The 11,540-nt window shown below is 49.9% G+C and overlaps 1 protein-coding gene across 1 annotated transcript in view; it reads right to left on the bottom strand.

Moving 5' to 3' along the window:
- Positions 1-1,476: 1,476 nt before the first annotated feature.
- The window catches only part of TGM3 (transglutaminase 3), a 45,956-nt gene continuing 35,892 nt past the window's right edge, over positions 1,477-11,540 (bottom strand). Inside the window, exons 10-13 of the mRNA XM_025399236.1 lie at positions 10,203-10,511; positions 7,261-7,418; positions 2,568-2,701; positions 1,477-2,119 (exon numbers count right to left, since the gene is read on the bottom strand). Coding sequence (XP_025255021.1) covers positions 1,972-2,119; positions 2,568-2,701; positions 7,261-7,418; positions 10,203-10,511 — 749 coding nt within the window. The 3' untranslated portion in view covers positions 1,477-1,971. The remainder of the gene's footprint in view (positions 2,120-2,567; positions 2,702-7,260; positions 7,419-10,202; positions 10,512-11,540) is intronic.

Below are 11,540 nucleotides of genomic sequence, written 5' to 3'. Positions count from 1 at the left end.
TACAGCTTCCTTGATTAAGCACCCTCAAATCCACTGCCAGAGTTCTCCCATGATCCTGCTGTCACATGATGGCTGGTTTTTTGGATCCTTTAGACTACAGTCCCTTTATTTCTTTATCGGATATGGCACATCCCCAGCTGAGTTATGCTGCAACTTAACGGGACTTATCAGCCTGGCGGCCAAGAGAAGAGGCAGAAATAGATCCTGAGTAGGGCTCCTGCTGCAGGGGAGAGATTTCTTCAGTGTCTTCCCATATGGGGCAGGAGGTGGGGAGAGAAGTTACTGGATCTTAATAGGAAGGAGGCCAGGCCTGTCTATGGGCTCTGAAGGTCCAGAGGAGTTTGGAAGTCAAAATGTTTGAGGGTATCCACCCAGATGTACCCAATCCATATTGCCTGGGATAATATGGGATGAGGATGGGTTCACGGCAGCTGGATGGTGAGTGATTCAACCCCAAATCCCTAATTTACTGACTGCTTTTTTTTTTTTTTTAAGAGATGGGGTCTCACTGTGTCATTCAAGCTGAAGTACAATGACACAACCATAGTTCACTGCAGCCTTGAACTCCTGGCTCAGGCAACAAGCAGTATAGAAAGCCTGCATTTAAACACCGGCGACACAGAGACCATCACTGGCGGCATTACATCAGCACCAGTGAAACAGACGACTGTCACTTTTCTTCTTCTCTCTCTGTTCCAACTCTGAGGGATCAAGCAACTTCCCAGGTTGAGGAAGGAAGGGAAGGAAGGTGAGAGATGGACAGTGCCTCCTCTGCAGGCGTGAGTAAGGCCTGCGCTGCTCCCAGGGGAGAAGCTTTGAGCTGGATGTGAGGTTGAGGTTTCTATTTAGATTCTGCTGGTCTCCTGAGTTCAGAAAATGAGGCAGAGTTGTCAAAATGGTGTTAGTCAGCACAAGCGACAGAAAAGCTAATGGGATCTGCTTGAGGTTATTTTAAGGGACAAAGGCTGAGGAACCATCAGAGTGTGTATAAAGGCAGAGAAGGTTCAGGTTGAGTTAACAGCGTTGTGGCTGGCAGAAGCACGCGTTTGCTCCTGGCTGCAAGAGGAGTGTGGAGCCCCGTGTGAGCAGAGTCTGGGCCACCCCCGGAACCAGCTCTGCCAGAGGGTTCCAGCAAAAACTGTGAAGTCCCCTCTCACTCTGATGCATGTAGAGAGGCCTGAAAAGTTTGTCCGGCCACACAGAGAATGTTTGAAGCGTTCTGTGACCAGGGGCTACCTCCCAAGGCAGCCTCATCTATTTTTGGACATCCTGTTAGAAAGTTTTCCTAAACTGGATTGAAATGTTTCCCTATTTTTGCACCTACAGCCTTGTAGATCAAGCCCACTCCCTTTGGACATTGAAACACAGAGAACGTGGCTTCCTCAAGTTTATTCCCTGCTCCAGAAGGTCACAGCCACAGCCTCCTCTCTCCTTCACCACCTCTGGTGCAACAGCAGTCAGGTAGAGTCGCTGCTATGTGATCGCACTTATTTAACATTTATTTTGAGTTAGGGTGTGGGTGCTGGGGCAGCTGGCTAACCATCCCCTGCCCTCTGTGGTGGCCTGAGAGAGGAGCAGGAATGCCCCGTGCAGGTTGGGGATCAGCAAACAATCTAGACCAGCTTTTCTCCTGTGTCCCATTTGGAGAGTCCCTGGGTCGGGGGCCAGTCCATCCTGCAGCATTGAAGGGCGTGAGGGATGAGCAGGGCTGTGGGGCCCACAGAGCAGGCAGCCCTGGGGAGAAGTGGCCAGGGAATGTGCAAAAGTAATCAAGTCATGGGACAGGGTGGACCCAGCCCCAACCTGGGGGAGAGGGGAAGGGGATGTGCTGGAGCCTGGAGGTCCATGTCTGGCAGCCTTGGGAGACGAGAGGGTTTCCCAGGCTGGACAGCATGGGCAGGGAGTTCATTCCATGGTGAGCTCTCCCTGCTCCGTGTTATCCAAGTTTGTACAGGAGGCCACCAGCGCCCTTCATTCGACTACGTCGATGGACAGCATGGCCTTGATTGCATGGAACTTGTTGCAGGAGAAGTCGGCGAGCAGTTGCTTGGTGCCACTCCGGGTGGGCAGGATCTCAAAACGGACCCGGGACCGCTCCTTGGGACGTAGGGTCGGCACACTGATGGGGAGTGCATGGATCAGTGTTGATATGAGACACACAGACCTTGGGCTGGACGGGCCTTCTGCAACCTCCTGTCCTGTTCTGATGGAGGCTGGGCAAGGCCACTGCTTCTTTTGCTCCCTCTAGCTGTCCTCCGGGTTACGGGGCCCCTCCAGCCCCGGGACACTTCAGCAGAGGAAGCGGGAGGGGGCGGGGTCCCATGATCTCCCAAATATTCTAAGCCCTGAAGACCAGCTCTTAGCTCTGATGACCTGGACTTCTCAGGAGTTCAAGTTTGGTGAACCCCCAAACCAAATGCAAACGCAGATTCTAGAGTTCCACAGCCCCCAAAAGAGTAAAGAACCTAAGGTCAGAGGGAGCTCTGTCTGTCCCACCCAGAGGATCTGGAGGGTACCCCCCGCCCCCTCCCACCCTCCCGCACCGGCCACTCAGGCCCAGGACTCACTCGATCTTCAGGTTACCCAACAGCAGGCCGCTTCCCTCCACCATCAGCACACAGTCCCTCACTGGCTCATCCAGTGGATTGGAGAAGAGCATCTGCACGTTCACAGGCTTCCGCACACGAGCCTCATTCAGCACCTACAGAGGAGAGGGACTGCCGAGTCAGGACTCCAGCTGCTCAGCCCCTGCCTGCACCTTGGTGAGGGCTGGGCAGGGTGACTGAGTAAAGGGAGTGATGTCACTGAGGATGAAGGAAGGGGAAACCATTTAGCCCTTCTAGGTGCCAGGCATATTCTGTCTGATGCCCCCTGCCCCCCAGTACACAGGATGGTCCTAGGACATTATCCCATGCTGTGGATGAGAACCTCAGCTTTGAGGAGGAAGGGGCCCTCTGCAGCAGCCAATAGCACTGTGGCTTCCCTGTCCTGACTCCAGTTCAGCCCCTGCTTCCCAGGACAGCCCAACTCCACTGTGGGCTCTGTGAGGGTAAGGACATTTTTCATGCTGAATTTATTTTTTTCAGGGACAGGGTCTTGCTATGTTGCCCAGGCTGGCCTCAAACTCCTGGCCTCAAGTGATCCTGCTGCCTTGGCCTCCCAAAGCACTGGGATTACAGATGTGAGTCACCGTGCCCAGCCACATGCTGGATTTAATATTACTTTCCTTGGCTTTCCTGCTTATGGGTCCTGTTTCTTCCCTTAAAGCTTGAACCTCCCTCCCTGGGAGGCCCCACAGGTGTTGAAAAGGGCAGCCCCAGGCCCTGCAGCTGCTCATACCCCGGCTCACACTGTGGCTCCTTAAACTCTTTTCCAGGGCTTGGGTTCCCCCAGCTCAACCCAGGCTACTCTCCTCTGCTGACACTCCAGTCTACCAATGTCCTTGTAAACTTCTAGAGCCCAGAGGTTCCCTGTGCACTATTTATAGTCTGAGCGGCGCTCTAGTACGACACTGTCCTTGCTCAGGGATCAGAACAGGTGAAGCTGGGTTTGGGGTCAGAAAAGCAATTTGGACTATTTATTCAGACCAAAAGATGAAAGCTGTTGTGTTTCTGCTAAGAAACAGCCATCATTCATTCTGAGCAGACAAGTCATCTCTTTGGGCCTCAACTTCCTCATCTGATAAAGAAGGACAATCATTTCTCCCCTCCCAGAAGGGGCCAAATGAGATCAAGGATGGGGAAGAAAGCATTTTGGAAATGGAAATGGAAATTGTATGGCTATGGGATTTCTTCTTCTTTTGAGAATGACTGAAGGTTGCTAGGGGGTTTTTGTTTTTTTGGTGGTGGTGGTTGGGTTTTGTTTTTCTTGTCACTAATCCTCAGAGCAACCATTTTACAGTGACAGAGCTGAGATTCAGGCTGATTCAATAACCTGAAAAATTCACACACTAGAAACAGCAGAGCCCAGCTGGATCTAAAGTCTTTGCTCCTTCTGATAGGTCTGCAATACCTCCCAGTAATTTGTGAATAATTGAAGCATTTTAGACACCATGGTCTATATTATCATCTCTTCCATGAAACTCATTTAAATGTATGACATAATTTGAAGAGTGCAGCATAATTTTATGCTATTGGGTTATAACAAAGCTATACAGATGTTGCTACATTTTTTCATGTTGATATTTAATTTGAGATTTCCGTGCATTTTTTTCTTTTTTTAATGCTGCTTACCACTCTCTCCTATTGACCCAAATCTGTAAATGTACCCAGAGGAGAGGATAAAAGCCACCAAAAACCTCAGTTTGATAGTCACAGATGATGAGTCAATTGGGAGGACATCACCCTTTGGAAACAATGTTCAGATTGTTTTTGGCCTGGTTTCATGGTCTAAGGTCCTCAATGCTAATTGCCAGCCAGTACCAGGTTAGATAATGGGGTTTTACCCAAATTATTATCTTTTCGTACAAATCACCTTCTCCAGTTTAAAAATCCGTGCTCTGCTCTGAGTGAGCTATGCACTGATCCATTCAATAGAGACAAGAATGTCTTGATTTTCTGAAGGCTTAGGTGGAGGAAAGAATGTGTCTCGAAGAAGGAAGATCAGGGGTCATTTAAAAAGATTAAACTTTTAAAAAGAGTTAGTGATGGCACATTTCTAGCCCGTATATATTCTGATTTCCTTTCTAAAGGTATTGTAGTATCTTTAAAGATAAGTAGACTTGCCATGGAAATCTGGAAGATATATAGCAAAAGTGTTGAATAAAAGATAACGCTGGAAGAAGGTTTGAGGATATTGGATAAGGGAATATAATGGGGAATATACTGGGGAAAAACACTTTTTTTTTTTTTTGTCTAAGTCTCTCTCTGTCACCCAGGCTGGAGTGCAATGGTGCAGTCTCAGCTCACTGCAACCTCTGCCTCTCAGGTTCAAGCAATTCTCCTGCTTCGGCCTCCCAACTAGCTGGGATTACCGGTGCCTGCCACCATGCCTGGCTAATTTTTGTAGTTTTAGTAGAGATAGTGTTTCACCATGTTGGCCAGGCTGGTCTCGAATTCCTGATCTCAGATGATCCACCCGCCTCGGCTTCCCAAAGTGCTGGGATTACAGGAGTGAGCCACCGTGCCTGGCCAAAAACTAACTTCAACTTTTAAACACTGATCACTTTAGTACAGAATGTTTTCATAACTGGACTGGCAGCCACCCAGTATCATTTTCTGGACTCAGGAGTTGGAATGGGCACTCTGCTGTCCACCATGTCTAGAGAGATAGGGAGTGTTTCTCAGAAGTGTCTTGTGAAGCAGGAGAGGCTGTCACACGCAGGGCACAAGCCTGGACTGGCAATGAAACCTCTCGCCTGTGCGGGGAAGAATGCAAGTCCAGAGCCAAGGGGCTCTGTTCCAGTCCTGCCCCGAGGAAGGGGCTATTTCTCTTTTACAAACAGTGGCTCTCCACTAAGACATTGTGCCAAGGGAGACAGTGATGAACTCAGAACAGAGGTAACGCCTGCCCTTGTGGAGTTTACGGTTGGGGAGGGGTTCACAACCAAATAATTGCACAAAGACAGATAATATTCCAGCTGGGACAAATGCCTTGAAGGTAAAGGACAGAAGGTTCCGAGGGTGTATAACTGAGACCAAGTCTAATTTTGGAGCTCAGGAAAGTCTTCCCTGAGGAAATGACACTCTGCGAAGGAAGTAATTGATTGTCCCAATGACAGAGTTGGAGCAACTGAGACTCAGATTAAGGGACTTGCTCAGTGTCACCACTGATCAATGGAGGGGTTTAAATACAATGCCAGATCCATTTGGTTGCATGGCCCAGGGCCTGAACGACTGCCCCTCTCAGCCCCCAGACTGGCTGCCCAGTCACTGGCTCTGTAGCCCCTAATGTAGGGGACGAACTCCCCCATCCTGAAGCACAGTCCAAAGTAACCAGGACAGTAAAAGGGTGCAATTGCAGGCCAACTGTGTGGGAGAACCAGGCCCCGCATCAAAGCCAGCACCCTAGATCCCCCTGCCCTCTCTGAGGTCAGGAACCCCTGCGGCCAGCTTATAGCTTAAGGAGGGATGGGCCAGGGCAGCCATGATTATCTGGCTCCTCCTGGTTTCTGGGGCTTGGGAAACCTGTGGCACTGTGATTGTACAGAGAACGGCAATTTCTAGCTAGATGGGGGAGGGGGGGTGGGGGGGCAGATGGTGGGCACAGCAGATGAGAGAGGGCAGGGCCTGGCACATGAGGCTCTTGGTTGGACCCCAAGGGAAACCCTCGTGTTCTCTGTCCGTTTGTCTGCCTGTCCTTGTCCAGCCTTTTACCCTTCAGACCTATACTGCCTGGCTCCAGCACCCTCCACCTAGGGCTAGGGGGATCAAGCACAGGAGCTACAGGGTGAGGGACAGGCTTGGAGCCAGCACAGATGCTCCTGCCGGTGCTGAGGAAGAGACAGAGTGGCACGAGGGGCCTCCCACAGACCTGCAAGCCCCACCTTCCTGGGCTCCTGAGAAGGAGCTTGGGGGTGAACGCTGCAAACAAAAGGAAGCCCTGTGAGCAGAGAAAGAAAGAGGGGTCTTTGTTCTCAGCCACTTTGAAGATGCTGTTGCTGGCTGGTGATGTATCAGGACACCTTGGAGGGGCATGGGCTGGGGAGTCCCAGGGCCTGAGGCCTAGCCTTGACTCTGGCGGTAGCCAGCTGTTCCCTTCTCTCTGGGCCTTGGTTTACTCGTGTGAAGTGAGAGTGGAGCATGTGACTCGGCTCCTAAGAGTCCATGATTCTGTAACTCCAGGGTCTAGACAGTGGAGAGATGCTGTAGCTCAGGCCTGTTTCTGACAGGGGGCTGGGCTGTGGCCCTGACACATCAGCTGGCTGTGTGCGGGACCCACACCCGTGCCTCTCTGTGATTCCCAAGCCTGGCGTGGCCCAGAACACAGCAGATGCTCAGCAGCTGAGTGAGAGGGGAATGAACTGAAAAGAGTCCCTCCAGACCCCTCCTCAGCTGATGCCCCCAGTGGTTCTGAACTAGAATCCGAGAAGCAGCCAGGCAAATGCACGCGTTTATCCCACCAGACAGGGAGCAGGAACACGGGCCTGAGTGGGAGCTCTTGGCTATTTGGCAGAGGCTGGACCCAAGCCGGGCCCAGTTCTCTGCCCCTCCCAGCAAGAAAAACTCTCCTTTGCAGTCTGGGAGAACTGTGGCTCTCAGGGAGGGTGGGGCTCCTGGGAGCTGGGCTGGCTGGGGGCAGAACCCCTTCCCACCCCGTTACCTCCAGGGTCAAGGTGGGGTTGTCCAGGATGATGTCCCGCTCCACTACCACCCCAGGTTCATCTGGGACCTTGCACACGGCTGTGATCCGGATCATGTTGTCGGACTTCAGGTACTTTTCATACTGAGCGTACGAGATCTTTACAGGATGCTCTGCCTCTGGAAGGAGAAGTCGGGGATCCGAGTGAGGAGGAGTGGGGATGGCTTCTGAACCTTCCTCAGAACTGACGCCAAGCCAAGGCAGGGTGAGCTGGCGGGAGGAGCTGCAGCCCCGGGCTTGACTGAGCCCTCCTTGGGCCAGGTCCTGTGGGAAGCCTCCCCTGGTCAGAGTGGGCTCCAGAGCAGGGGCCAAGGAGGCCCCAAGACTCTGTCTGGCTGGGCAGATTCCCAGGAGGATGGGCTCATAGGGGCTAAAGATACTGCAGCTTCCTCCCCACCCAAAATGTTGGAGGGCAAGTGTCCTTTTTTTATTTTTTAAATTATTTGTAGAGATGGGGTCTTCCTATGTTGTCCAGGCTGGTCTCAAACTCCTGGGCTCAACTGATCCTCCTGCCTTGGCCTCCCAAAGTGTTGGGATTACAGACATGTGCACTGCACCCAGCCACAAATGTCCTTCTGAGGGGCAGTGGAAGAACACAAATGCCACCTGATTGCCAACAACAGTAGCAATCATGACAGTAACACAATAATAGGTAGGAAGGAAAGCCAGGGTATTGGCTAAACAAACACTTAGGATCCTCCCCATCATCTAATAACCTGGGGTTCTACTGTCACAGCATCCCTTTCATTCCTCGTGCTCTCTCCTGCTTCTAAATCATCCACACACCAGCCAGACAAAGCTTTAGAAAGCTGTTTTTTGTTTTGTTTTGTTTTTTTCTAAATCACTGTTCTTCCGTGTCATATATCACTTCAAAATTTCTCCGTGACTCCTCGTTGCCTTAGATAAAGTTCAGACCCCTCAACCTGGCCCTGAATCACCTGTCCCTTAAAAGAACCTTCCACACTTCTTGTTCTGCAGACAAAACAGGCACCTTTTTGCCCCCATATTTTGACTCACATGATTCCCCCAGATGGAAATGCCTCCCCTGGCTTCTCTCCATGCATCTGGCTCCTTCCCCATGCTTTAAGTCCTCTCTTCTGACCCTGTGGGCTGTGAGGCCCTCTTCCTACTCTGACGGGCTTAGGTGCTCCCTTCCCTCAGGCTTTCATGCTGGGTGGCCTGGGGGTGCCCCAGCACCCACAGTGTTACACACTCTTGTAGGTAAGACTGTAAGGAGGAAGTTGCCTCTGCTTTTAGTACTGGAGGAATTTGCCATCCCTGCCCCAAATGTGGAGAGGACAGCCCTTGCATCAGCTGGTCCAACCCTCACCATCAGTGACTGCCGAGGTTCAGAAAAGGAGGGAGACTTAACCAAGGTCACCCAGCAACTACTTGGCAGATGACCAGACTCTAAGACCACTATACCTGCCTTCTCTCTCTTTTCCATTCCATTCTGCAAAAGGATTTTTTTAAACCATTTCCATCCTGTGAATTTTTTTTTTTTTTTTGACTTCCAAAATTAGCTCTTTTGGCCAGGCGTTGTGGCTCATGTCTGTAATCCCAGCACTTTGGAAAGCCAAGGTGGGAAAATTGCTTGAGGCCAGGAGTTTGAGACCAGCCTGGGCAACACAGTGAGACCCTATCTCTACAAAAAGCTTTAAAAGTTAGCTGGGCATAATGGCATGCCTATAGTCCTAGCTACTTGGGACTACAGCTACTTGGGAGGTTGAGGCAGAAGGATTGCTTGAACCCAGAGTTTGAGGCTGCAGTGAGCTATGATCACGTCAGCCTGGGAGATAGAGCAAGACCCTGTATAAAAACAAAACAAACAAACAAAAACAAACAAACAAAAACAAACAAATTAAAAAAGCCCTTTCTTTGAGTTTCTAAGGTCAATAACAGCCAGGCAGTTCCTTCTGATATTGAAAAGGTTTCTGCTAAAATTCTGCCAGAAGACAGATTGCTAGGGGATGCTGCCTTCTGACAGGTGTGACACCTCTGTTTCTCTGGAGACAGAATTCTTTCAAGATGGGCAGTATAATTAATCAGTTTCTATTAGGTCCTTACATGAAGCAAATAACCACCCCACCCTGCTAATCTGGTTTGTAAGTCCAAACTTTTCACAACAGCTTGAAGGATTTTACCAATGTGGGCACACCTGCATTCTAATCCTTCCACAGCACAACCTTTATCTGCTCCACCTTGTTCCCTTCCCATCCCTGCTACCCAAGGGCAAGGAGTCACATCCTCCCAAATGATCAGACTTCTAAGAAAACCTGTCACTGTTGTCAGGATTCCAGAAGGTCCACTCACCCCGTGGCAGCCATGGGAGAGCCCTGGGCCAAGGTTTAGGGCCCTGTGGTCATTGCCACCCTCCCGAGGTCAAACTAGAAAAGCGATTTGTTGTGGGGGTGGGGGTGGGGGTGAGGTGAGTAACAGCAAAACAACATAGAAAACAGGGGGTGGCTCTGGACTCAGTATCAGGAAACACAGGACCAAGACCCAGCACTACCGCTACTATCTATGAGACTTTATCTCTGAAGCAAGTCACAGATCTCGCCCAGCCTCACTTTCTGCCTCTATAAGATGGATACTGAAAATCTGCCTTTTTTTAGAAGGTCAAACTGTGTGAGGTGGTGTATAATTGTAAGGGATATTGTCCATAGCTAGGAACTGCCAAAGCCTCCCTCCTTCCTCCCTTGGGGCGTAAAAGGATTTTGGTTGGCATCACTCTGTTCATAGAGACAGCAACTTCCAAAGCATAATACATGGCTTAACCACAGGGGCTGCTCGCTACTCCATTCTTAGCCAACTAACCTGGAGCCCAGCAGACACCCTGCAGCCCCAGAAGGCCATTGGCTACCTCGGATTCGTGGATCCCCTCCAACTGCAGGATGCATTACCTTCCTCAGGGTCCAGCGACATGGTGGCAGAGTCCTTCCACACTTCGTGTACAAGTGTGCCATTGTAGACGATGGTCCAGGCTGTCATGTTCACTGTCACTGTCTTCGTATCGCTGCTCAGGTTTTTGAGCAGTAGGACCAGGTTGACTTCTTTGCCCACTGCCAGCATGCCAGTGACCTTGAACTTCCCGATGATGCTGGACTCCCGTTCCTCTGCTTCCAAACCCATTGAAGACGTTGCGCCAAATGACGCATTGGGTTTAAGTTTCCCCAAAGCCTTTTGGAACACTCGTCTTTCCTGGTCAGAGCCTGTGTGGTAGGAAAAGACAGAAACACGCTAGGGATGTGGTGGCAACCTGGGCAAAGGATGGTATCCTGCCTGGACAGGTGGCCTAGGACTGGTGCTGGCTCCATTGCTGTCCTAGCAGGCATTCGACTTTCGCAGGTCTCCAGCTCACCTGTCTTAACCGGAGACTCACAGACCAGTTGGTCTCTGGCGCTTTTCCAATCAGCTTTAAATTTCCCAAAATCTGTAGAAAAGCTTTATCAGCACCTGCACACAATTACTATGTGGCTTGATCATTTGCTTGTGTTAATTAGGTTAGATTTCATTTTTTTTTTCTGATAAAATATCTTTTGTGAGACTTAAAACACAGATAATTTCAAAATAACTCATAAGAACTGAGCTGAAAAAGATTAGAATACATTCATAAGCCAAAAAACGAGGTGATGATTTAAACTGACCTGATTAAAAATTTTTTTTTGGTAAACCATGTTCTTCTGCCTTGTTTCTAAAGGTGCTTTGAGAGTCAAGGAGTGACATTTTGATCTGTGCTGGTTGACAAGGACTTCCCATGGTCAGTATGGTTCCGAGTTATGACTAGTTGAAATTATCAAGAGATTTCAGTTTTCAAAACTGCAAGGGCTGGATAAAAATATGGGTTTTCTGACTCTGACTCAGGCTATGGGCGCTGCTGAATGTGATAGCATGAGGAGTCCACAGAGAATGACAGGGATGTACCTGAAAATGGCTCTCAGGGCACACAGAGCTGAGTAACTGACTGCAAGCCTCTGAGCCAGGGCTGACTGAGCAGTTCACAAAAAGCTTGACCTGGAGATAGATCTAGGAGAAGGTGTTGACCTTCCAGGAACACAGGCAGAGGTACACAAGGAAGAGTGACCATGTTGACATCTGCAGACCATAACGGTCTCCCACCTTCCCCAACAACCTGTGAAATACTTAAGGCACCAGATGACTTCCTTTTCTTTTTTTTTCTCTTTTCTTTTCTTTCTTTCTTTTTCTTTCTTTCTTTTTTTTTTTTTTTTTTTTTTTTTGGT

The sequence above is a fragment of the Theropithecus gelada genome, chromosome 10, assembly GCF_003255815.1.
Source record: "Theropithecus gelada isolate Dixy chromosome 10, Tgel_1.0, whole genome shotgun sequence".
Classification (NCBI taxonomy): domain Eukaryota; kingdom Metazoa; phylum Chordata; class Mammalia; order Primates; family Cercopithecidae; genus Theropithecus; species Theropithecus gelada.
This window is presented reverse-complemented; position numbering and strand designations above follow the sequence as displayed.